General features: G+C 45.0%; 3 protein-coding genes across 10 annotated transcripts; all 3 read left to right on the top strand.

The window, feature by feature from the left end:
• Nucleotides 1-8,081: 8,081 nt before the first annotated feature.
• LOC309359678 (olfactory receptor 1f45-like) lies at nt 8,082-9,062 on the top strand (the record flags this gene model as incomplete). The annotated part of the gene is made up of 1 exon (XM_081893553.1): nt 8,082-9,062. One exon carries the CDS (start codon nt 8,082-8,084, stop codon nt 9,060-9,062), a length of 981 nt encoding a protein of 326 aa, XP_081749679.1.
• A 4,906-nt stretch (nt 9,063-13,968) lies between these two features.
• LOC309360090 (olfactory receptor 1B1-like) lies at nt 13,969-19,992 on the top strand. 2 transcript variants are annotated; one of them, XM_081894671.1, is made up of 3 exons: nt 13,969-14,386; nt 16,682-16,779; nt 18,328-19,992. In XM_081894671.1, the coding sequence occupies exons 2-3, from the start codon at nt 16,767-16,769 to the stop codon at nt 19,269-19,271; spliced, it is 957 nt and encodes a 318-aa protein (XP_081750797.1). In that variant the 5' UTR covers nt 13,969-14,386; nt 16,682-16,766; the 3' UTR covers nt 19,272-19,992. The 2 variants fall into 2 exon arrangements, with proteins under 2 accessions (XP_081750797.1, XP_081750796.1); XM_081894670.1 differs by lacking the exon at nt 13,969-14,386 and having other exon boundaries at nt 16,166-16,779.
• Nucleotides 19,993-20,507: 515 nt separating this feature from the next.
• LOC309360551 (olfactory receptor 1B1-like) lies at nt 20,508-26,838 on the top strand. 7 transcript variants are annotated; one of them, XM_081895117.1, is made up of 3 exons: nt 20,508-23,013; nt 24,545-25,215; nt 25,460-26,838. In XM_081895117.1, exon 3 carries the CDS (start codon nt 25,465-25,467, stop codon nt 26,398-26,400), a length of 936 nt encoding a protein of 311 aa, XP_081751243.1. In that variant the 5' UTR covers nt 20,508-23,013; nt 24,545-25,215; nt 25,460-25,464; the 3' UTR covers nt 26,401-26,838. The 7 variants fall into 7 exon arrangements, with proteins under 7 accessions (XP_081751243.1, XP_081751244.1, XP_081751247.1 ...); XM_081895118.1 differs by having other exon boundaries at nt 20,508-22,171; XM_081895120.1 differs by lacking the exon at nt 20,508-23,013 and adding an exon at nt 23,711-23,766.
• The last annotated feature ends 228 nt before the right edge of the window (nt 26,839-27,066 follow it).

Genomic DNA, 27,066 nt, shown 5'->3' on the forward strand with positions numbered 1-27,066 from the left:
AGTGCCACACCACACCCAAGGAATACAGAGAGATAAATCACAAACAACTCTGTATGTAGTTTACAAAAACTCATTAATTACAAAGGCAAGCAGTCCAAATATTTCTGAAATAAGTCCATGAGAGAAACTCTCTATGCATATACTTGTGCTGGTGCAGTCCCAATGGAACTCCTACAACAATATATTGTAGATTCTCTGATTTACGAATCTTCTTCTGGATGGCCCAAAAAGGAACTATACAATGGCAGTCCAATGCTCCACCAAATAGATCAGCTCCATCCTTGGAACGGCACTTTGCTCATCTTTCAAAACAGAGCAAAGTCCAAGTGTTTGGACTGCTTGGCTTTGAGATACCGAGTTTCGCAAGTCGTTATTATTTTGGCATTGTATATATATTATTTAAGGTTTCATGTAACAGAAGCTGTTGAAATGCTGTACATTATTGTTAATGGGTTTATATATACTACATACAGTGGCACCTCGGGTTACAAACAGTCCTGCTTATGAACGCTTCGGGTTACGAACTCCACAAACCCAGAAGTAGGTATCCCGGGTTGCGAACTTTGCCCTGGGATATGAACACAATCCACTTCCGGGGCCACAGGAGGCCTATGTAGGGAATGCGCGTCTCTGGTTAAGAACACTTCGGGTTAAGAACGGACTTCTGGAACGAATTACCGTAAGTTTGTAACCCGAGGTAACAATGTACAGAGTTGTTTAGTATGTAAGAGGTAGATTGCCAGCTGCTGCTTTCATTCCATTGCACCCATTTTGTTTCTTACATTCCCTATCATCCCATAAATTTGTAAATGCAAAGATGTTCACAGAAACACCATGAAAGAAATGTCGGCAAACATTGCCCCATTCATGGAGGCTTTACATTATTCCACTACTTTGCTCTCCTTACATGTTGATATGGATGGAACAGTGGAGAACTGTGCCAATTAACAAGCTCTCTCTGGCACAGTTCTCCACTGCTATCAATGCTCCTGGGGACCGTTTCTCAGCTAAATGAAACAGTTTATTTATGTATCTATTTTATTCATATCACACATTTCTCCCAGTTGCGATTTCTCACAGATCCTAATGGTCAAGGAGGTGTTCATTGCTGCAGCCCAGCAAAATTTCAACCGTCAAGAGGCCTCTTTCCTCCTTGGAGATTGCACAACTTCCATGAAATGAAATATATGCTCCTTTCAGGATTACAAGGTGCAGTGGAACTTGTACATCCAAGATGGAGAAGGCATCCTGTTGATTTTAAACAACTGCTGCCTTACACTTTGTAATGTTTTTATCTATCATCCAAATAAAAGAGATCTTATTGAGCCTAAAGGAAGGAAAAAAGAATCTCTCTCAGCCAGTTAAATCTGGCTATGATGCTTTCTTTCCTGAATGGATATATTTTCTACCACACACAGATTCCTGTTTTGTCAACAGGCGGGTGCACCAACTTTGTGGAACTAGCACCTCCTTATCAGGTGAGTCCCAGTCACTTTATTTAAGAGCATATAACTGGTGTGTATCACCATCTCCTGCTCCCATAAGTCAGGAATGGAGAATTGATGGTCCAGATGTTGAACTTCAATTCTCTCCGTCTTGGTGGCTGGGGCTGATGGGAGCTGGAATTGAGTGAGGAGGACTGAAAGTATGAGAAGCATGGAAGCCAAATCCAGGCATTTTGAACATTGGACATTTATTTACTTCTAGCAAGTCACATGGTTCTTTTTGTGCAGTTTAAAGTAAATAAAATTACAAATTCCAGGGAGGTACCTAAGAAACGGCCTCATATTGCCCAATCAGACCATTGGTCCACCATGAGATTCTCAGATGATGGGCGGTATAGAAATGGAATACATAAAATAATAATAATAATAATCCTCTTTTAAAGTTATCCAAACTAGCGGTCATCCTGTAGAGAACATTCCATAGTTTAAGTAAGCACTCTTTGATAAATCAATGAATCACTTTCATTGGTCCATGCTGAATCTTGCAGTGTTCAGCTTCTTTGGATGGTACTGCTTTCTAGTATTATGAGGGAGGTGAGAAGAACAATGCACAGCGTTCCAAGTCACATATTTGTATGTTGGCATTATGATATTGACATAGGGCAGTTTGATTTTTCAATCCCTTCCCCAACAATCCCTAAAATGGAATTTGCCTTTTTTGTGACTGCCACACACTTGGTCATTGTCTTTGAGCTACATCAAGATGAACACGTTGAATATCGTATCTTCCAATTGTTCCAATTGTTCATCAGTATGCGGATGATATCCAGCTCTACCTCTCTTTCAAATCAGAACCAGTGAAGGCGGTAAAGGTCCTGTGTGAGTGCCTGGAGGCAGTTGGAGGACAGATGGCAGCTGACAGACTGAGGTTGAATCTGTTGGAATTTCAGGCCCATCTTGAGGTATGTGCCTATCTGTTCAGGCACCGGCTGAATTCTTTAGACCTCCCTCCGGTGACTCCCGGCAGGATAAAACATACGCGAGGTCCGTTCCGGCGATTTTCCTCAGGCTGTGAGGAAAACACACCAACTGCTCCTCTCTCCCCTTTGGTGTCCCCAGGGAGGGGAAAGAAGCAGACAGAAATCTATTTACATCTTTTATTCCTGTCTTTTACTTCAGTACAGAGAAAACATGTCTGCACTCATCAGCAGTTAGAATAAACTCCACCCATGTACATCCTGTACAGGTCATATGACAAACCCACTGAGCTAACATCCGGTGCTCAGTACAGAATGGACTGCCCCTTTGTTCCCATGGCAACAGTCACAAACTTCCTGTTTGGCTTTCCAGCCACAAGCAGCAGACTTGGCTGCTATAGCCTTTGCTTGCTGCCGCATTGCTGCTTTAGAATAACATACTCCCCCTAAAGTATCAATGCGTGCTGCGAGCAAAGCGTCATCCAGAGAAGAAAACAAACAGTTGTTATACTTATAACATTCCCCTGTTGTTTCAGTTCCACCCTTGGAACTACCCGCCACTGGTTTTACCAATGTACCTCTCTGGTTGTGTGACTTCCAAGGAATGAGTGCTTCTGCATTACCTTGGTTAGCAACTCTCTGTTGTGCCTTTGTCTCTGACTCAGACACAGCTTCAATTTGACCTTGGTCGTTTACAACAGCAACAGCTAAGTTAGCAAACTCTTGTGAATACCTCTTGGGTGGTACACCCTTCGTTGCTCTCTCAGACCTACGTAAGAGGTGCTGCTCTTCTCTACTTTCTGGTTCAGCCTTTGGACTCTTTGGAGAACCAGTACCAATTGTAAACAGTGGTTCATCCTCCTCTTCTGAGGGTCTAGTCATTGTGTGAGATTTCCTCTCAATGACTGTGACAACTGAGCTGTCTGAGCTATCGCTGTCATCATCAGTAGTACTGAACTCAATAAGATCAAACTCATCATCATCATCATCAGAATCATCACTTGTGGGAAATGTGTGAACAATCACTTTCTCCTGTTCAGGAGCACTCTCTAGAAATTTTGTGAGAATCACCTTTCCAGATTCAGACAAAATTACTCTGTAGAGACCCTTTTCATAACCCACAAAAATGCCTCTGGCATTCTTTACTCCACCTGGAGTTTCTGTTCTCACATGAGACCCAAAAACCTTGAAATGGGCAACTGAAGGTTTTCTGTGGAACAGTTTCTCAAAAGGAGAACATCCCAACTCTTTTGAAAACTTTCTCAACCACGTGTAACAATATGACATTAGCGATTCAGCCCAGTACTCATGTGGCAGATGTGAACTAAGCAATTGCGCATGCATTCCCTTTTGCAATTCTTTGTTCACCCTACTACAGACACATTTGTTCCAAGCTTCTTCGGAACTAGCAATTTTGTGTCTTATCCCTTTCTGCTTCAGGAACCTCTGGAACTCCTGTAAAAGAAAAATTGGCTTCTCATCTGTGCAAAGACAATCTATGTCAGCATCATGCATATTTTTAACCTTGTCACAAAACTCTTTAAACCTTTCTAAGGCTTCTTTCGGTCTCTCCAAAAGATAAATCCAGACAAAACCTGTAAAAGAATCAACACATATTAGGTAATACTTTGCATTGCCTCTAGAAGGTGCTAAAGGACCAATCACATCAGCATACACCCGCTGAAATGCCTTGTCGACCCTCGAGGTCACCTGCTTGGTGTTCTTCTTGGCTACACCTGTAAAGGAGATCATGTTAGAATCACAAGAATTACATTCCATGTAATCACTTTGATCAAAAGTCAACAAATACAGTCCATCTTTCTCTTTGGCAGAAAGATACAACTCTCCATCTTTGTAGATCTCGCATTTCTGATCATCATAGGACAGTTTTAGTCCCTTCTTGGCAATCTGCGAAACGCTGAGCAGATTGTACTTCAAATCTGGAACCAAATAAACATTGCTTATAGTCAAGTTCAGACTTTTAAGATACACAGTTCCGATTCCGGTGGCTTCCAGCTCTTGACCGTTGGCTAGTTGCACAGCGAAGCTTTGCTTCTCAAACGTAGAAAATAGTCCTCTGTGTCCTGTCATGTGAACTGTCGCGCCCGTGTCTAGGACAAAGAAGTTTCCCACCTCTGGTGTGGCTTTTAGCGACATCAAAGCTTTTGCAGTCTTTGCCTTTGGCTTGGTGTGACCTTTGTCTGACGCCTCAGACTTTGCGGAGCTCGCCTTAGCTCCTCTGTTCTTACGTGGCTTCTTACAGTACCGCTGAAGATGCCCAATCTGGTCACAATTGTAGCATCGGACAAGGTTTAAAGCTACAGCGTTTTCTCCAGTAGCAACAGCAGTGGGGGTGTCAGAACTCCGTTCTTGGCTCCCCCTGTCCTTCACTTCCAGGGCGGCAAGTCTGTCATGTTCACAAAGAACCACGGCAAAGACCCTCTCCGAAGTGAGATCCGCTGCTGGGAGAGACCCCAGCTGACTGGCAACCGTTTTGTAAGTCCGATTCAGACTGTTGATCACCATGAAGCAAAACACTTCCTCCTGCAGACGGAAGTTACGTTCCACCATCTGTTGACGCAGAAATTTCATTTCCGTCAGGTGCGCTTGAACATCTCCATCAGGCGCAAGCCTCAGGTTGGTCAGCTTCTCAAAATACAGCAACGCTGAAGAACCTGCATCTCTCTGATGTGTCCTTCTCAGCGTTTCCCAAACATCTCTCGCGTGCAGTAAATGTTGTATGTGGATCAACTGCGAATCTGACACGCACAGAATTATAGCAGTTCTGGCCTTCACATCCTGTGACTCCCAAGCACGCGTTGGTGCTGCTGGAATGGGGTTCTCAATCACCCCAAACAGTCTCTGATTCTGCAGCAAGGCCTTCATCTTAATAGACCAGGATGCATAATTGTCACTGGTCAGAAGGTCTGGAGTAGGCAGGCCTCCCCCCTTTGCATCCATTTTGAGTCCTTGCACTGACTCTCAAACACAAGCCTCTAAAATCCAATAGCTGGCTTGTTTACACTCTGTGCACCTGGCAGCTCTCAACGCTGGCTGCGTTGGAATTTTCCAAGAGCTCTTCAGACTGTGTAGTCAAAACATTCCATTTTAACTTTCACTTCTCCTCTCTGAGGCATGGCCTTCACTGAAGGGCGTCGCTTAGCAACAGTGCATTCCATCCCTTGGACAGGATTAACCACAGGAATGTTTGGAATGCGGTTTCTCTTTTGACTGGAGCTGTTTTTCCCATCTACTGCTCCCCGTGAAGCAGAGAATAACTCAATCTGCATTCACTCTTCTAAGCCCGAAAAACTCATACCTGGGCTCCGTTGCTTGGCTTTCAGATGCTTCTGGTCAGCTTCTGGCTGCAGAGAATCAGCCTTCTCACCTCAGGCTTCCATGGAGGCCACTTCTTGATGCAGAGGTCGATGAAAACAGCAACCGGCGTCTGCTACCACTGTTGGAATTTCAGGCCCATCTTGAGGTATGTGCCTATCTGTTCAGGCACCGGCTGAATTCTTTAGACCTCCCTCCGGCGACTCCCGGCAGGATAAAACATACGCGAGGTCCGTTCCGGCGATTTTCCTCAGGCTGTGAGGAAAACACACCAACTGCTCCTCTCTCCCCTTTGGTGTCCCCAGGGAGGGGAAAGAAGCAGACAGAAATCTATTTACATCTTTTATTCCTGTCTTTTACTTCAGTACAGAGAAAACATGTCTGCACTCATCAGCAGTTAGAATAAACTCCACCCATGTACATCCTGTACAGGTCATATGACAAACCCACTGAGCTAACATCCGGTGCTCAGTACAGAATGGACTGCCCCTTTGTTCCCATGGCAACAGTCACAAACTTCCTGTTTGGCTTTCCAGCCACAAGCAGCAGACTTGGCTGCTATAGCCTTTGCTTGCTGCCGCATTGCTGCTTTAGAATAACAGAATCCTGACAAGACAGAAGTACTGTTTTGGGGGGACAGGAGGTGGGCAGGTGTGGAGGACTCCCTGGTCCTGAACGGGGTAACTGTGTTCCTAAAGGACCAGGTGTGCAGCCTGGGAGTCATTTTGGACTCACAGCTGTCCATGGAGGCACAGGTCAATTCTGTGTCCAGGGCAGCTGTTTACCAGCTCCATCTGGTATGCAGGCTGAGACTCTATCTGCCCACAGACTGTCTCACCAGAGTGGTGCATGCTCTCGCTTGGACTACTGCAATGTGTGGGGCTACCTTTGAAGGTGACTCAGAAACTACAACTAATCCAGAATGGGGCAGCTAGACTGGTGACTGGGAGTGGCTGCTGAGACCACATAACACCAGTCTTGAAAGACCTACATTGGCTCCCAGTACATTTCCGAGCACGATTCAAAGTGTTGGTGCTGACCTTTAAAGCCCTAAACAGCTTCGGCCCAGTATACCTGAAGGAGCGTCTCCACTCCCATCATTCAGCCCGGACACTGAGGTCCAGCGCCAAGGGCCTTCTGGCGGTTCCCTTGCTGCGAGAAGCCAAGTTACAGGGAACCAGGCAGAGGGTCTTCTCAGTAGTGGTACCTGTCCCGTGGAACGCCCTCCCATCTAATGTCAAAGAGAAAAACAACTACTAGACTTTTAGAAGACATCTGAAGGCAGCCCTATTTAGGAAAGTTTTTAATGTTTGACGGACTATTGTATTTTAATATTTTGTTGGAAGCCTCCCAGAGTGGCTGGGGAAACCCAGCCAGATGGGCGGGGTATAAATAGTAAATTGTTGTTGTTGTTGTTTTCCGAAACTACATAAAAAGAGGTGTGGGAAAGCCCAGAATATAAGGAGGATAAGAACAGGAAGGAAGCAGCCCTGATGTTATAGGAGAATGGGGGCATTTTGGGCCATGTAAAATAAAGTGACTTCCTCCAAAGAAACCTGAGAACTGCAAAGGATGCTGGGAACTGTAATTCTATGAAAGGTAAAATACAATTCCCAGGATCCTTCAGGGGAAGTCATGCTTTACATGTATGGCATGAATGTAGCCTACATCTCCTTAAGAACCAGGATGGAAGAAAATAAACAGGGGCATATAAACAAGGGCATAGTGCCATCTGCCAGAGCCTGGAGCGGGTGCACCCGTGCCAGGGGGCACTCACCCAGCCCTTGCTGCCGATGCCACTGGGCAGGCACAGGGCACAGCGGGTGCTCTTCACCCTCCGTTCCCCCCAGCCTTCACTGCTGCCAGACGGGCATTTGTATGCCAGGCTGGGCAGGGCACAGAGGGCAAAGAGCATCTTCTGTGCACCCCAACCCCCATTGCTGACAGGCGGGCGCTCATGTGCCAGGGGGGCGCCTGGTTTGTGCTCCCCCCAATGTGCGCCCAGGGCAACGGCCCTCCTGGCATACACACACACACCACACACACCATGGGACATAAATGTACTCAATAAATACAACCCTATCTCAGTAAAGCGGCTCACACATTTTGCCACACAGACATGTGAAGTAGGCTGTAGTCTTGATTCACATTGTGTGTGTGTTCTTTGTGAGCTCAGCTCCCACATTCTCCAAAGGGAAATCTGTGACCTGCTGCAGGTAAGCAAGACCCAACCGAACTCTTCTCGTTGTGTGTTTAAGTTGCAAGGTTGCACAGCAGCAGTTAAATGGTATCTTGGTCTCTCATTCCCTTTTACAGATGTAAAATGGCCAGAAAGAACCAGACAAGCATCTCTGAAATGGTCCTTTTGGGTATCTCTGCCCTAGCAGAACATCAGAGTCTCCTCTTCTTTCTTTTTCTCTTCATCTACCTGTTAACCCTACTAGGGAACCTTTTGATAATCCTGCTGATCCGTTTTGATGACCACCTCCGTCGCACCCCAATGTACTTCTTCCTCAGCTACCTCTCACTGGTAGATGCCATGTTTGCTTCCACCACTGTTCCTAAGATATTGATGAGTTTGATGTCCGAAACCAAAACCATCTCCTTCAATGGCTGCTTGATCCAGATGTATTTCTTCTTGACATTTGGCAACACTGATAATTTCCTCTTGGCCTGCATGGCTTATGACCGCTATGTGGCCATCTGCCGCCCTTTACATTACACCACCCTGATGAGCCACAAGTTCTGCCTCATTTTGGCTTCTGGGTCCTGGATCGTTTCCGCTCTCCACTCCTTGCTCTACACGCTTCTGGTATCCCGCCTGTCTTTCTGTGCCTCTAGGGAGATCCCCTACCTCTTCTGTGACGTCTATCCTCTTTTGGAACTCTCCTGCTCTGACACAGGGCTCATAAAAATTCTGGTGCAGGCAGAGGGAGTTGTGGATATCCTAGGGCCTTTTGTTCTCATCTTCATCTCCTACATCCACATCTTCTGTGCTATCATGAGAGTCCCACCTACCGCTAGGAAGCGCAAAGCCTTCTCCACCTGTGGCTCCCACTTGGCTGCAGTGGTCTTGTTCTACGGCACCATCAGCTCCCTCTATTTCCAGCCTCCCTCTGCTTACGCAGCCCAGAAAGGAACCATCATCTCTCTCTTGTATGCAGTGGTCACACCCATGCTGAACCCCTTCATCTACAGCCTGAGGAACCAGGACATAAAGGCAGCTGCATGGAGGCTTCTCGGCAGGATCAGAGATTTTCTGAGGAAGCAGGCACCTGGAAAAGGCACAGTGTCTTTTTCATGAATGCATTGAGTGTGTTGCTGGTGGTGGTGATGTTGATATATTTAAAAATTCTGTCCATAAAAAGAATAATCAAGGCGGCTAGAAAAATCAATAAAATACGCCAAACAATTTAAAGATTAATGTTGCACACCAACTACAGCTGCTAAACAAACCAGCAGCAATCTTAGAAATAGAGTTGCTGCCACACTTGGTACAGTGGTACCTTGGGTTAAGTACTTAATTTGTTCCGTAGATCCGTTCTTAATGTGAAACTGTTCTTAATCTGAAGCACCACTTTAGCTAATGGGGCTTCCTGCTGTTGCCATGCTGCCAGAGCAAGACTTCTGTTCTCAACCTGAAGCAAAGTTCTTAACCCGAGGTACTATTTCTGGGTTAACGGAGTCTGTAACCTGAAGCGTATGTAACCTGAAGCGTATGTAACCCGAGGTACCACTGTATTGACTTTTCCACACTTGGGAAAGACACATTTTGCTCACCTACTTTTGACAAGGAACCTCCTTGATATCAGGTATGCCTTCCCTGTCTAGCCTTCATCCCCACTCAGAAAATCCAACTTTTTGTAGGACAATGGAGTAGCTTTGAAATTACTCCAAGGGAAGATGACTCATCATCACACAGCAGAGTGGTGTTTGCCAGTTATGGATGATGTAGCAATTTCTTTCTCTGTAAGTCCACCTCTCCTCTCTATGATGGAGCTCAGTATGGAACAGCTGCATCTTCCTGCACGGCGGGGGCTGCACTAGGGGTGTCCAATTTCCAAGAGACTGTAATCTACTCCCACTATAAATAAACTGGCAGTGATCTACCCATTGAATTGACCAAAGTTGTTGAGCTTTTTGGGGGGGAGGGTCAGCCAAAGTTGTTGAGCCTTTTTTTGTGTTGGGGGGGGGCATCAGGGTCCCGCAATCGACCAGGATCGACCAGGTACATCCTGTGATTGATTGGTAGATCATAATCAACCTGTTGGACACCCCTGCACTCAGGGTCACTTCTAACTCTACAATTCTAAAAAGCAACATAACAGTTATATATTATGTGTGACTAACTCCAGTTAATATCCTGGCAGCCACATTTTGAACCAATTGAAATCTCTAAACACCCTTAAATGCACTTGACTTTCGTTGTATTATTGTAGTCTAATTGGCGTGCAACACATGGATGACTGTGGCCAAGTCTGACTTCTCCAGGAAAAGGACAGAACAGCTACACCAACCAAAAGTGTTTAAGAAGCCATCCCAAACACCTGGGCAATCTCAGGCAGTGTTGGAGTACCCATAAGCAACAAAGCAAAGTGCAATCCCATCATACACATTCTCCAGGACTCGTGACTCCCCAGTAAATAATATCTCTGTCCTGCTGGATTAATTTTACACTTGTTCAGGCTACTCCTTGATACTAGTTCAGAAACATCATAATCTCTACCATCTGCCTAGGATGTACATAAGTGGTCCTCCTTTACTGTGTCCTCCTTTAAAGTCCTCTGTTGAAAGGCATTCTCTATGTGAAAGGCTGTCTGGCTCCAAGTCCATTTTAAAGATAAGTAACCACTGTGCCACTTGGGCTTGCTGATCGAAAGGTCGGCAGTTCGAATCCCCACGACGGGGTGAGCCCCCGTTGTTCAGTCCCAGCTCCTGCCAACCTAGCAGTTCAAAAGCACACAGTGTAAATAGATTATGGTTACCAGATGTCCCCGTTTCCCGGGGACAGCCCCCCGATTTACAAATCTGTCCCTGGACAAAATCCGTCCCCGAAATGTCCCCGGATTTCATTTAATGTCCCCGGATTTATATTTTAAGTGTTATAGATTTATTAGTAGGGAATGAATGTTGCGTGATTGGTTCAGCGGCACAAGACACATCATATGGGGACTTTGGGCGAGGCAAAATTGCAGGCGCCATGGCAGTGAACAGCTCCTGAAGCCAGCCAGAGCCAACTGCGCTACCAGGCTGGCTCCGGGCTGCTGAGACTGCCGCTGCCAGTGCCACTGCCGAGGGGAACCCGCTGATCCCCTCTTGACCCAAATCGAACTGGGAGTGAGAGCACCCGGCCTATTGCCCAGCGGTGCTCCGGGGCCAGGAAAACCCTGAAGCCAACGCAGGGAGAAGGAAGAGAGAGAAAGAGGAAGGAGAAAAAAGAGGGGAGCGCTGACCTTGCTGCGCCACTGCCGCCACTGAGGAAAAGAGGTAGAAGAGCACTGGGAGGGCAAGGACACGTGGCCGAGCCCAGGCCTGACCCGAACCTACTCCATGGTGGCTAGCACTCCAAAAGAGCAGGCCGGGCCCAGAGGAAGGCCACATGCCAGAGGAGACCACAGAAGAGAAGGTATTACTTCTTTTTTAAAAAAAACAAAAACCTGTTTTAATAACTTTTTTTCTCTTTTTTTTTAAAAAAAGAAGTATTCCTGGATTATTTGAAAAAAATCAGGTAACCTTAAAGTAGATAAATAGGTACCACTCCAGCAGAAAGGTAAATGGCATTTCTGTGCACTGCTCTGGTTTCGCCAGAAGCAGCTTAGTCATGCTGGCCACATGACCTGGAAAAACTGTCTGCAGAAGTGGACAAACACCGGCTCCCTCGGCCTATAAAGCAAAATGAGCACCACAACCCCAGAGTTGTTCACAAGTGGACTTAATTGTCAGGGGTCCCTTTACCTTTACCTTTTAACCCCAAAGGGGAGAGCAAGTAGATGGCCCTTGAAGCTGCCTACCCATGACTAGCACCTAGACAACAGACAAGGCAGGCACACCCAGGTCACCTGCAATGGCTGGGGAGATTTGTTGTCTTTCTGTTTAAACAATAGTAACTATATCCAAGTTTACAGCTATACGTATAAATTAACACGTACAACTGTTATGCAAATCAGCATCCTCTTTTTTGGAGAGATGGGTGTCATGGACTGATGGAGTCTCAGCCTAAACCTCAGGATGATGTCTCCTAGTGGCTTCACATAGACCAGAGATGAGGAACCTCAGACTAGGCTCACCAGAGGTCCCAATTCAGCCCGTGAGGCCACCTCGCCCCAATCACACCCACAAAGGCCTGGTTGCAAAGGAAGAAGAAGAAGAAGAAGAGTTTGGATTTGATATCCCGCCTTTCACTCCCTTTAAGGAGTCTCAAAGCGACTAACATTCTCCTTTCCCTTCCTCCCCAACAAACACTCTGTCAGGTGAGTGGGGCTGAGAGACTTCAAAGAAGTGTGACTAGTCCAAGGTCACCCAGAAGCTGCATGTGGAGGAACGGAGACGCGAACCCGGTTCCCCAGATTACAAGGCTACCACTCTTAACCACTACACCACGCTGGCTCTGAAGTGCACTTTAAGGGCACTCCTGGGGGTTCCTTAGCAAGTGGGAATTGCATTTGGTGCCTTTTGTTCAGAGCATCCAAGGGCAGCCAATACTTGCTGAAAGCAAGAAGCAGGAAATGAATCATTTGATGCAAGCTAGTATGCAAAGACAAATGCTTCGTCCTGACATCATAATGATGTCACGTGATATTTCCGCACCTGGTTGCATTTTGTTGAAAAATGAATGTCTGCAGCATTTTAGTGCAATGGTATCCCATATATACATTTTAATATGGAAAATTTACCTAATAAACACATTTGCAAAGCAACATTCCCATTCCCTAATATAACACACTTTTAATGTTTTAATAGGAGGTGCTGCTGGCCTCTTCCCACCCCCAGGGAGAAATAGGCAGAAGTGTTTCAGTATAAAGTCTTGTAAATGTAAACAGGGAAAACTGGTAGAGAAAAATGGGAAACCACATCACCATCTGGTGGCACAATGTAATTTCGCACATGTTGTTGTTGTTATTTAGTCGTTTAGTCATGTCCGACTCTTCGTGACCCCCTGGACCAGAGCACGCCAGGCACTCCTGTTTTCCACTGCCTCCTGCAGTTTGGTCAAACTCATACTGGTAGCTTCAAGAATACTGTCCAACCATCTCGTACTCTGCCATCCCCTTCTCCTTGTGCCCTCCATCTTTCCCAACATCAGGGTCTTTTCCAGGGAGTCTTCTCTTCTCATGAGGTGGCCAAATTATTGGAGCCTTAGCTTCACGATCTGTCCTTCCAGTGTTAGGTCCTTACCACTTTTGTCCTTTATCATGGTAATCTTTGTAAGATGGCTCTTTTCCCAACTATAAGGTAAAGGTAAAGGTACCCCTGCCCATACGGGCCAGTCTTGCCAGACTCTAGGGTTGCGCGCCCATCTCGCTTAAGAGGCCGGGGGCCAGCACTGTCTGCAGACACTTCCGGGTCACGTGGCCAGTGTGACAAGCTGCATCTGGCAGGCCAGCACAGCACACGGAACGCCGTTTACCTTCCCACTGGTAAGCGGTCCCTATTTATCTACTTGCACCCAGGGGTGCTTTCGAACTGCTAGGTTGGCAGGCGCTGGGACCAAACGATGGGAGCGCACCCCACCGCGGGGATTCAAACCGCCAACCATGCGATCGCCAAGTCCTAGGCACTGAGGATTTACCCACAGTGCCACCCGCGTCCCACAGTGCTACCCGCGTCCCTTCCCAACTATAGCAAACCTCAAAGTGCAAGGTGGAGAGGAAGAAATCAGAAATAATTTCACCTGGTTTCTTTTCAAATTCTAATTCTTAGGCCTGGCTCATTTTCACTCACACATACACAGCCTGCAAAAAAGAAGTGGCCCTTTTTCAATGACCGCTGTCAGCTAGGGGCCCAACCCATTGCAAGGGGCACTTTGGATTTCAGAGACCCCGGTGTGAGGAGAGAATGCTAAGTGGACATGACTGCTGGCACACAACTCAGCAACCGCTGGATGGAAACCCTCCACCGGTGGGGCACAGTCAGAGTGGAGAAGCGGAAGAAGGCCGATAAAGCACAATTCAGTTGTCATCGATTACCTTTCATATCACACATACAACACATATAAATTGCTTTTTCGTTACCAGTCTAGCTGAATCCATAGAGGTTAAAAAGCAAGGTCGGTTGTAGTCTGTTGCAATCTTTGGTGGCCTGATTTCATATAAACAGATATGATACAATCCAGTTTATGGGGGAAAACATAAGCTGGGGAAAGGGTGGAATTTTTATACTTGATATATAGAACATGATTGTTAAGTTTTCTTTTTAGAGTTGAAGAGCAGCTATTCTCAAGTGGCTTGTGAGAGATCTCAACAGGCTCCCAATGCAAATCCTTTAACAAGACCCTTCCTGTTTCTTATCAGAACTTAGAGATACTTAAGCAAAGCAGTTCTGTTGGGTTTTGTTCCATTTTACCCAGTGCTTTTGTTCAAGCCTGAAGATCAAGTTGGCGAGGAGTTAAGAGCATCCAAACAGAGGCAGGTAAGGATAGGTTTAGCTACTATCTTGAGGCATGCTACAGTCTCTGATGCCCCATTAACTTTTAACACAATGTCTGTAACAGTGTGCTAGGCACCCTTTATTTAGACCTTCATCAGCTAGATGAGACAGAATGCGAGTCTGTGGTGGGACTGAATTTTTCTGGCCCAGACCAAGGCAAGGCAAGGAAGCCCTTCTGAAGCAAGATCAGCCCAGCACAAAAGTTTGGAGAGAAAATGCTTGTGGGTGTGTTCCTATAGGCATGAGCAACAGAGATCTGTGAATGGAAAGCCTGTGGATATGTTGTGCACAAGGATGTAAAATGTAGACATTTGATATATGGAAGCACAAAATAGGTAAAGTGATTGTGGGACAGTGTTGTTGTTGTTGTTTAGTCGTTTAGTCGTGTCCGACTCTTCGTGACCCCATGGACCAGAGCACGCCAGGCACTTCTGTCTTCCACTGCCTCCCACAGTTTGGTCAGACTCATGTTTGTAGCTTCGAAGACACTATCCAACCATCTCGTCCTCTGTCGTCCCCTTCTCCTTGTGCCCTCCATCTTTCCCAACATCAGGGTCTTTTCCAGGGAGTCTTCTCTTCTCATGAGGTGGCAAAGAATTGGAGCCTCAGCTTCACAATCTGTCCTTCCAGTGAGCACTCAGGGCTGATTTCCTTCAGAATGGATCGGTTTGTTCTTCTTGCAGTCCATGGGACTCTCAAGAGTCTCCTCCAGCACCATAATTCAAAAGCATCAATTCTTCGGCGATCTGCTTTCTTTATGGTCCAGCTCTCACTTCCATACATCACTACTGGGAAAACCATAGCTTTTACTATATGGACAGTATAGTAAGACCTCTATTGTGGGACAGTAGAAGACCTCTAATATGTGCTGTAGCTTGATTGCTCACCTTCACATCCTAAGCTTGTTATTGTGAATTATACTGCCCCATTTTGTGTGGGGAGGTGGGGCAAGTGTTTACCACAGTCTTCCACCTCTTTGGGTGCTTTCAGACGAGGGCTTAACTTGCAAATGGGTCCTTGAAACATTACAACAATGTGGTGTGTCCTCTACAAAAAAACCCCCCAAACTTTTGCATGCATGAGGAACACTGATCCTACAATAAACAGCCATCAGGAAACCCCCTTCATTGTTTGCACTGGGGCAGACTAATAGACTGCTTCCAGAAAACCTGTTTATTAATTTGCAGGGAGATTAGATGATAATGGGCATTTAATTATCATTCATTCCGATTTGTGTGCAGAGATACTGCGTGATACTTCAAAGCAAGTGTTAGCTAGGGTTGCCACCCATCCCTAAAAAAGTGTGTCTTTTTCTTTTCGTTTTTGAGAAAAGTGTCCCCTGTCCTGTTTGGACTTCAAACAGAACTACTTTTTCTTCACATATTCAAGCTCCTCCTCAGAATTGCATGGGCAGAGGGTGGGTCTGGTGGAAGGAGAGGAGCAAGAATTTGAATGGGAGCTTGTGCAGGCAGAAAGAGTGGGTCCATTAGGGAGTGAGAGCGAGAGTTATTATGGGAAGAGGGTGGGCTACTTAATCCACACTTTCAGAAGCCACCTGAAAACTGAAACATAGCCACTCTTCAAATTTCATGCTTCTCTGAACTTTGCATTGTGGCTCTTCAGTCAAGTAATGTGTCCAAAAATGAATTTACTAGGCAAAGTGCTCATTAAAAAATGCATATGTTACCAAAAAGAACATACAAAATTGCATTACAATTTGCTTTGTAAAAGCATTCATATAAAATATGCAAACTGGGGGGAAATTGCACTAAAATCCTGATGAATTATCACACAGACATAAAATAAAAAGCACACTGATGTAGGAATGTGCAGAAATGAATATAAGATTACAGGAACCAAAGGAACCAAAATGGACATGTTCACACATCCCTACATCCAGTTCAACATCCATGAAACTGTGATCAGACGATGATGTGATCTTACTAGATGTGATAACAGCAAACCCATATTTTAGAACATGGCTCACCACCACCAAAAAATATGTCCAGTCTGTATCCCCCCCTCTCTCTCTCCCATCTTCTGTCTATATATCTGCTACTGCACTTGAGGTCTAGTAAGATGCACAGGGCTAAATGATTATCTGCTATCCACTTTCCCCCACTCAGTCATTCACTCTCTATACTTCATTCACATGTGCCCTGTGGTCCCTGAATCTGTCAGATTCTTCTTTGATCAGTTATTGCCTTGGTTTTCCATGACATCATCAGGTTGCAAAAGTTAATGCATGCCATGTGAATATATTACTTTGTTCCACAGATTCACGATCACAACAAATACTTTTAAATTGACTCATTGGGGGCAATCTCGGCCCGAGATCTTGGGACACTGCTGCCAGTGAGAGATGACTGGGCAAGGTAAACCAATGGCTTTATTCAATATAATGCATCTTTATGTGTTGAAAGCACATTAAAGGCAGCCCTGCACCATTTTTTCATTTTTTAATAATTATAAAATAATTTTAACAATTGGGAAATGCACCAGGTCATCACATGCTTGTCGCGTGTTGTTTCTTGTTCCATCCTATGAAAACTGTGAAGGTGGAGCCACAAACGAATAGGTGTGTTGAAACAATGAGTGTGACTGGTGGTCATTAGCCAGATATAATGCAACAAAACTGGAGAATCATTGTATTATTATTTTTAAAAATAATATTTATTAAGGTTTTGAAAGGTTACAAAATTAAAGAAAAAGAAAAGAAAAAAAGAGCAAAAACACAAAGAAGTAAAAACAATTAAGAAAAAAACCAAATCAATCCTTCCATAACTTATCTTTCATTTGCTTGTTTCCTTGACCTCCTCACACCTCCCTTTTTTGTATTCTAGTTCAATTAGCTATTTCAGCAAATCCTTTCCATCTTTGTTTTTATCCTAATAATTTATCTTAATATAATGTAACTTTACATTCTCACCAATTAACAATCTATTTTTACTTAATCTTTTATAACTTTTCTGCTAAAACCACGTAACTTCATTCCAACATCTAACATTCCTTAATTTTACAAGATTTCTGTAAATAAACTTTAAATTTCTTCCAATCTTCTTCCACCAACTCTTCTCCCTGGTCTCAGATTCTGCCAGCCCCTCCGCCAGTTCCATGTAGTCCATCACCTTCATCTGCCATTCTTCCCGGGTGGGTAGATCTTGTGTCTTCCAATACTTTGCAATAAGTATTCTTGCTGCTGTTGTAGCATACATAAAAAAGTTCTATCCTTCTTTGACACCGATTGGCCGACCATGCCCAGGAGAAAGGCCTCTGGTTTCTAAAAATGGAGAATCATTGTAAGCAGGAAAGGATAGTTCAGAGCAGGAGTGGATAACCTGCGTCCTTCAGATGTTGAACTTCAACTTCCATCATCCCTGACTGTTGGCTGTGCTACCTGGGGCAGTGAGAGTTGAGGTCCAACAGCAGTTAGAAGACAACAAGTCCCGCATCTCTGGTTTAGGAGGAGATGACCTTTATCAATATCCAAACAACTGAATGAGGGGGGGGAAATGACCACCTAGTATTTAACGGTAGCTATGCCAGAATATTTATTAAGCAAAAATATTTGATTCTTTATATGGTATCATATTTAGAAATGTTGACAGCACTTTATTGTTGATATGAAATGGTGGGCAGTATCTAAAGGATTTGATAGTATTTGGTAGCTGACAGTTTGTTAATGGCATTCCGCATTTTCCACCTGATAAAACCACAAAAGAAAAAGACTGCTCAACAAGTGTAGAAAGGCCAAACTTCACATACTGAGAGTTCAACTTCAGAATCTGCGTTCCAAAATTTGCAATCTTAACCACTGAACCATCCCTTTCAGTGTTGTGTTAGATGGGTCTTCCTTTAGGCAGGAAGCTAAGCTATGAAGCCCTTTGGCTCATGCCAGCTGTGTGGTGTGTTTCTCTCTGCAGGTCCCATGGACTGTGAGAATGGCACAGACATCGTCGAGTTTGTCCTTCTGGGTTTTTCCGTCCAGCCTAAAGAGCAGCCACTCTTGTTCCTAATCTTTCTGCTGATGTATGGAGCAGGACTTCTGGGCAACATCATGATGATCATTCTCATCTCTCTGGATGCCCGACTCCAGACTCCCATGTATTTCCTGCTTCGGAGCCTCTCTGTGGTGGATGTGGGCTTCCTATCAGTCACTGTGCCTCAGATGTTGGCTCACATCATCTCCACTTCCAAGACTATCCCTTTCTACTGCTGCATGGCTCAGTTCTTTTTCTTCTACGTGTTTGGCGTGACTGACCTGCTGATAGTGAGCGTCATGGCGCTGGATCGCTATGTTGCAATTTGCAATCCACTACACTACACTACAGTAATGAACCAGAAGGTCTGTGGACACCTGGTAGCTGGCTGCTGGATTGTTTCCACCCTCCACTCCATGCTCCATGCCAGCCTCCTCCTGCGTCTCAGTTATCGTGGGGACAACCACTTGTTCCATTACTTTTGTGACCATCAGCCCCTCCTGCAGCTGTCCTGCTCAGACACCAGCGTCAATGAAGCCCTCATCTTCTTTGAAGGTGTCATCGTCGTTCTTGGACCTTTTGTGTTAATCATCCTCACCTACGTCCGCATTGTGGTAGCTGTGATGAAGTTATCTTCTTCGGGGAGGCGCAAAGCTTTCTCCACCTGTGGCTCCCACCTCACCATGGTGACCCTCTTCTATGGAGCTATCATTGCTGTCTACTTTCTGCCAACATCCAGCTACTCATCCCAGCGAGGGGCTGTCTTTGCTGTGGTGTACACTGTCATCACCCCAATGTCCAACCCTTACATCTACAGCCTCAGGAACAAAGATGTCAAGGAAGCTCTGTGGGATCTCCTGGGGAAGAGGGCCTTTTTTCAACAGTAATCGTGAGAGGTTGGTTAACAGGCTATGATGTACTGAATCCTATTCAGATGTGGATGTCTAAAGGGAAGAATGGAACCTTGTTCTGCGTACGTTCGTTTGTTCATTCAGATAATTGCATTTCACCTCTCTTCTTCTTTTATAATAATTTTTATTAAATTTTCAATTTTTCAATTTCAAATAAACATTTTACAAACTTTAAAATATCCAGTGATTTCCCTTCTTCTCTTTCCATGGTTCATTCTATGTATCCTACATCCCTGCATATTTTACTGTAACTATTCAGATCAGTTTTCCACTTTTACACCCATCAAAAATTATTTACTCTGTTGAGTTTATCTTCATGCTGCCACCGTTTTCAGATGTATACAGTTATTTTCCATATATTCAATAAATGTTTTCCAGTCTTCTTGAAACATATGCTCTTCTTGCTCTCTTAGTCTATATGTTAAATCTGCAAGTTGTGCATATTCTGTCAAATTTAAGTTGCCAATCCTCTTTAGTTGGGACCTCACTCACATTCCATTTAGGAGCTAATAAAACACGGGCCGTAGTTGTTGCACACATAAATAACCTTTTTTCGACACCTGAGAATTTCAGTATGGATTATCCCCAACAAAAAGGACTCTGATTTTTGGGGAGAAAATAATTTTGATTTTGATTAATCATAAATCATTTCCGAATACACTTTTACCTTTTTACATGTCCACCACATGTGGAAGAATTTATTCCGCCTCTCTTCTAGCCTGGGACAATAGTGAAGGAACAGTTGTCATGCAGCGATAAAGCATATATTTTGCATGCAAAATGTTCCAGACTCCATTCGTGACAACTCCAGATATAACGAGGAAAGAGTCCACTCTGAAATCCTAGAGAGCTGCTGTCAGGCAGTGAATATAATTAGTGAGCATTGTGGGCCAACAGTCCAACTTAATATAAAGCAGTTTTCTAGTAGGTGGCAGACAACAATAATCTAAATTCCCCTGAACTAGGAATAGCTAAGATGGTGCCCTCAGGATGTTGTTGGAATCCAGCTCCCATCATCCCTGAGCACTGGCTGTGCTGGCTGGGTCTAATGGGAGTTTTGAAGGCACCATGTTGACTATCCCAGCCTAAACTAAATACAGTGGTACCTCGGGTTAAGAACTTAATTCGTTCTGGAGGTCCGTTCTTAACCTGAAACTGTTCTTAACCTGACTTTAGCTTTAACTTTAGCTAATGGGGCCTCCTGCACAATAACTTAAATGAGCTAAACCCGGTACTTTCTTGGGGTACATCCCTAGATGCATACAGTAGTGGTTGTATCTTATCATCCCAATCATTGGGATTTTCTGCAGTATAGGCTTTAATCATTCTCATTAGGGTTCCATTAAATCTTTCAACTAATCCATTAGTTTCAGGGTGGTAAGGTGTTGATGTTAAATGCTTAATACCACACACTTCCCATACTCTTTTCGTTAGTCTTGATGTGAAAGAAGAACCCAAGTCAGTGACTATTTCACTGGCAAAGCCCAATCTACTCATATAGTTAATTAAAGCGGTTGCCACCATTTCCGTTTCAATGTTTCGCAACGGAATGGCTTCTGGATATTTGGTTGCATAATCCACTATGGTGAGGATGTATCTGTTTCCCCGCCTTCTGGCTCTAGGCAAGGGCCCTATCAGGTCCAGCCCTAACCGTTGAGAAGGGATTGATATGATAGGCAAGGGGCACAATTTGGCTTTTGTTTTGTCTTGACCGGTGTCTCTTTTCTGACATATGTCACAAGCTTGACAGTATTGTTTTATTTGTTTCCCCATGCCTGGCCAATAAAAATTCTGAGCCACTCTCCGTTTTTTACGTGTAATACCCGTATGCGCTCCAAATACACTATTGTGAGCGTGCTGCAGGATTTGGCCCCAGTATTCATGTGGGATTACTAACTGTCTTCTCACTTCTTCATCCCCCACCCCCGGACGGTGGGGCAAGGACTTCTCGATATAAAAGGTCCTTGCTCGAACAAAAACGTTCTGGGCACTGAGGAGTTAATGGCCTCTCCGACTCGGCTGCCTCAAAGTACATTTGTAACTCAGTATCTTCTTTTTGCTTTTCGGCAAAACTTGGGGTTTGACTTTTAGTCAAAGGAAACAAAAAGGTGTCTTTTCTTTCCTCACACAGATTATCCCCTTGCTGTCCTTCAGCATAGTCTGCCTCTGCTACTGTATCGACCCGCTCAGGATTAGGTGACTATAGGCTCCCGTTTGCTCTGGTAACGATGAAAGTACTCTGCACATGTTCTAAAATGTCCCAACCAATGAGCACAGGGGCGGGAATTTCTTCCGAAAGGGCTACCTGCCACTTCCCTGCACAGTTTTTGAACCTGACATCTATTTCCGCCGCCTTTAGGATCTCTGCTTGCTTCGAAATGCCTTTTAATTTTATTAATTTTCCTGGAATTCTGGCTTCATCCCTGATTATCTCCAGGTGGACTATAGTGACTTGTGAACCCGTGTCCTTTAACCCAAGATATCTTTTTCCGTCTATCCAGATATACTCTCCAGCTTTCTTTAACAAGAGATTATCTTGTGGAATTGCATAACAGTGCAGGACTTTGGCGTCTAATACCTCAGCAGGCTCAGGCCTAGCTGGCATGTCCGTTCCCTTGACAACCTGACTAGTCTGGCCCTGCTCCACAGGCCGGATACAATATGTCTGTTTTTGTGTGGTGCTACCAATAGACGTTTCTTTTCCTGTTTTACAATCAAAACTTTTATGACCTAATTTTCCACATCTCCAGTATGAAATGTCTTTGGGTCCTGCATAACTTGTTTTATTGACTTTTCCCTCAGTAAACTCCATATGAGTGTGTGCCTTCTCATGTTGGCTTTCTGAAGAGGAGCTACTTCTCTTATCAGTTCCTGAGGTAATCTTTCCTTTGGTTTGCTGAAATTTATTCTTGTTTGTTTCCCAATATCTCCCACCAAATTTTGGCCCATCAAATCTGTGGGCCATTTCATTTATTTTATCGGCTAAACCAGCCGCTTCCTCTATTGTCTTGGGGTTCCTTTCCTTTATCAGGTACTTCAATTGGCCATTTAAAATTGCTCCAACACTATCACTTCCCTAATCTTTGGTACTGCGTCTGCATTCTCTTGCTCTAACCATCTTGTGAGGTAAATTTTTATCTTTGCACCCATCTGCACATAGGTTTCCTCCCTCACCTTTGTCACACTTCTAATTTTTTTTCTCAACTGCTCTGAGGTAATCCCAAAGCAGGTGTATATTAACTGCTTGTACACCTCATAATTTCGGGATTGTTCCTCAGTCATTTGTGCATATATTTCAGCTAGAGGACCACTTATTCTAGCTCTCAAGATCATCATTTTATCTTCCTCTCTCACTTGAAAATCATGACAGGCTCTCTCGAAGGATACTAAAAATGCTTCTGGGCTATCCTTATGCCTAAACTCAGGAAAGCGTTTAAAATCTATCTTCATTTGATTCTGCCCATTGGTGTTATTACTATTATTTTGATTTTCCAATCATACCATTAATTCCAACTGCCTCATCTCCGACTGAAACCGCTGCTATTCCCTTTCCTGCTCAGCCCTCAGTTTTTCTTTTTCCAATTCTTGCTCAAGCCTCAATTTTTTTTTTCCAAGTCTTGTTCAGTTGTATTTTTCTCAAGCTCTAATTTCAAGTTATATTCTTGTACAAATTTCCACTTTTCAAAATCCTCTGAGAACGGTGGAACTTCTACTTCAGGTGGGGTTTTAGTCATCTCTTCTATTCTCGTTTCCTCCCCCTGGGGATTCCCATTCTCTTCCCCAGAGCTTTCGTATGGGTTTTCTCTCACAGGGTGCTTGGTCTTCTTGGGGGGCATGATGTGTGAATTAGTATTTTGCACTAATTAATTAAATAAGAGAATTTTACTCGCAACACTGTTCCTCCCGGCTTGGCTTTTCAAGACCCTGGTCCCCAAAATATAGCTTTAGGTTTTTGCCTCTAACCTTTCAAGCTTACTTCCACTGACCCTGAGCCTAAGCCTCTGCCAGAACAGTCTTCTTGTGCTGGTCCCGTGGGTTAACCGTGAGGCGAGGTCCGAGTCCAGTCCGAGGTCGAAGGTGCAGTATGGAGGAAGTCCATCAAAGCTGAAGCTGGGCACAAGGCAGGGAGTCGAGTGAGGTCAGGAGCTCCAGCAAGAAAGCAGGACAGGGTTCAGGCAGGAACTGGCTACCAACAATGTTGCTCCAGCAACTTGGGACTGGGGCTGGCTGGCTTTTATCCGCCCCAAGGCATAGGGCGGCCCAGGTCCACTGGCCTGGAGGCGAGCACTCCTCCTGTGGGAACTTAGTTCCCTCCGCCTCTCTAGGAGAGGCTGGAGGGTTACCAGACCCAGAGGCAACCTCAGCTTCCCCTGATGGGACTGAGAGTGGAGCACCTGCAGGCAATGGGTCCTCCACCCCTCAGGAGCCAGAGCAGACTCAGCTGGTGCCTGCAACTGAGGACCCAGCACAGGTGAGGACCCTTCAGGCTCAAGCTCCAGCCCCGGCTCAGCTGGTTCTGGAGGCGGGGAATCCTGTGCAGGCTGGGATTCCTCAGGTTCAGCATCCGAGTCCGAATCCCAGGCCACCACACTTCTGAGATCTCTTGCTGTTATGGTGATCTCGGTTTCGCAGCAATCTGGGGTTTACCTCAATCACACCCTCGGGCCAGGTAATCACTTCACCGATTTACCCTTCCCCTCTCCAGGTGTATTGCTTCCCCTCACAGGCTCTTAGACTTATCGAATCCCGCCGCTGCCGCCACTTTTCTGTGGCGATCTCACAAGGTCCCCGGACGTTTCACCGTCTATTGATCCCTGCACCACCACTTTATTTCTCGCTGCCACTACCCAGGCCCTACCTGGTAAAATACTGAGTCCAGTCAGGGTTAAATTGGAACATAAACTTCTGTTTATTTATTGCAGTGTAACAAGCGTGTGGTTTCTTAAACAGTCTCAGTCAATTACAATCATGGGGTGCCTATCCAGACCTATATGTTCCGCTACCTGCTCTCACTCACTAAACCACCTCTCAGATATTTACTTGTCTTCCTAGCTCCTAACTGTTCCTGACTCAGTTTATTTTGCTACACTCACTCAACCTACCCACAGACTCTATCCCAATTCACTCCCACTCCAACCAACCACCCAACAAACTCTCCCTTCATCCCTCCCAGAGCTGGTTTAATAGTCCCTCTGACTCCACCCCCCTGGGTTCTGATTGGGTAACCTGTTTAACTATTTCACCTCCAGCACTCTCATATGTTACCATCACAGCAGGAAAGAGATGCTATCTGATTTGTAGATCCTGGCAGCTGGGGGCTCGGATGTGGACTGGGTGTGAAAAGGCTATCAGGCAATTTACAGCTCAAGAGCCTGATACATGTCAGAAAAGTCTGGGAACAAAGAAGCAGTCTTTTGATCTCAAGGTCCTTTGAGCATAAACAAAGTTCAGCTGTCCTGGTCTCCTGATAATCAGCAGATATAGTCCCATCATACAGCCATTGGTAATTGGTAATTAACCTAAAGAAATGATTGGTCCCTAAACCCCTTTTCCACGTGGGATTCTCAAGGATAAAGCTTTGGGGAATTCAGATGAAAACTGCAGAACATCTTGCCCTGGCATTTGTTGCCAGAAGGCGTTTGACCAGCAAAGAGATTTTGACTACTCGCTGTGCTTTGAACTATTGGATTTTGTGAGTATGTTTTAGTTAGCTATATTTTATAATGTTTTCTGTTTGTAACCTTCCAAGAAATGTGCAAGCTTTTACTTTCTGAGTGGCTTTTTCAATAAACTTGGAAAAGGACTTTTACCTTTTGTGTCTTTTGCCCAGAGAAGCTAAACTGGTGCCTGACCCTTGGTACATCTATCTGTTGGATTTCTGTCTGTGTCATGGTACAGTGACACAGGACTGGGCAACCCGGTAAATAACAAAGGGGGGTTCTCCTCCTTGGACCCCATTCGAGGGTGCCCAGGAAAGGAGGTGGTGGCAGCTTACTGTTTGGCTTGTGACTTGCAACACCTTGTGACCTCTCCTTCTCCCTGCCAGGTCCTTCCAGCATTTGGAGGACAGGTTGGGGTGGAAAGCCCGTGCAATTACTACACAGGTAGTTATGCTATGAAGCCCTTTGGCTCATGCCAGCTGTGTGGTGTGTTTCTCTCTGCAGGTCCCATGGACTGTGAGAATGGCACAGACATCGTCGAGTTTGTCCTTCTGGGTTTTTCCGCCCAGCCTAAAGAGCAGCCACTCTTGTTCCTAATCTTTCTGCTGATGTATGGAGCAGGACTTCTGGGCAACATCATGATGATCATTCTCATCTCTCTGGATGCCCGACTCCAGACTCCCATGTATTTCCTGCTTCGGAGCCTCTCTGTGGTAGATGTGGGCTTCCTATCAGTCACTGTGCCTCAGATGTTGGCTCATATCATCTCCTCTTCCAAGACTATCCCTTTCTACTGCTGCATGGCTCAGTTCTTCTTCTTCTGCGTGTTTGGCGTGACTGACCTTCTGATAGTGAGCGTCATGGCGCTGGATCGCTATGTTGCAATTTGCAATCCACTACACTACACTACAGTAATGAACCAGAAGGTCTGTGGACACCTGGTAGCTGGCTGCTGGATTGTTTCCACCCTCCACTCCATGCTCCATGCCAGCCTCCTCCTGCGTCTCAGTTATCGTGGGGACAACCACTTATTCCATTACTTTTGTGACCATCAGCCCCTCCTGCAGCTGTCCTGCTCAGACACCAGCGTCAATGAAGCCCTCATCTTCTTTGAAGGTTCCGTCGTCCTTCTTGGACCTTGTGTATTAATCTTCCTCACCTACGTCCGCATTGTGGTAGCTGTGATGAAGTTATCTTCGGGGAGGCGCAAAGCTTTCTCCACCTGTGGCTCCCACCTCACCATGGTGACCCTCTTCTATGGAGCTATCATTGCTGCCTACTTTCTGCCAAAATCCAGCTACTCATCGCATCGAGGGGCTGTCTTTGCTGTGGTGTACACTGTCATCACCCCAATGTCCAACCCTTACATCTACAGCCTCAGGAACAAAGATGTCAAGGAAGCTCTGTGGGGTCTCCTGGGGAAGAGGGTCTTTTTTCAACAGTAATCGTGAGAGGTTGGTTAACAGGCATCTCATGTTGCCACTGTATCAGCTATGATGTACTGAATCCAATTCAGACGTGGATGGCTAAAGGGAATAATGGGACCTTGTTCAACGTATTCTCATTCATTCAAATATTTGTGTTCCACCTCTCTTCTTCTTTTATAATTTTTTAAATTAAATTTTCAATTTTTCAATTTCAAATAAACATTTTACAAACTTTAAAATATCCAGTGATTTCCCTTCTCTTTCCATGGTTCATTCTACGTATCCTACATCCCTGCATATTTTACTGTAACTATTCAGATCAGTTTTCCACTTTTACATCCATCAAAAATTATTTACTCTGTTGAATTTATCTTCATGCTGCCAGCATTTTCAGCTGTATAGTTATTTTCCATATATTCAATAAATGTATTCCAGTCTTCTAGAAACATATGTTCTTCTTGCTCTCTTAACTCTATATGTTAAATCTGCAAGTTGTGCATATTCTGTCAACTTAAGTTGCCATCGGGACCTCGCTCACTTTCCATTTGGGGGCTAATAAAACACGATCTGTAGTTGTTGCACACATAAATAACCTTTTTCCAACACCTGGGAATTTTAGCCTGGATTATCCCCAACAAAAAGGACTCTGGTTTTTGTGGGATAGTAGTTTTGAACTTTTTTCCC

The sequence above is a fragment of the Podarcis melisellensis genome (assembly GCF_964234715.1).
Source record: "Podarcis melisellensis genome assembly, chromosome: 17".
Lineage (NCBI taxonomy): Eukaryota > Metazoa > Chordata > Lepidosauria > Squamata > Lacertidae > Podarcis > Podarcis melisellensis.

Coding starts and splice junctions, on each gene's coding strand:
- LOC309360551 (XM_081895117.1), top strand. CDS start 25,465: ATGGACTGTGAGAATGGCACAGACATCGTCGAGTTTGTCCTTCTGGGT.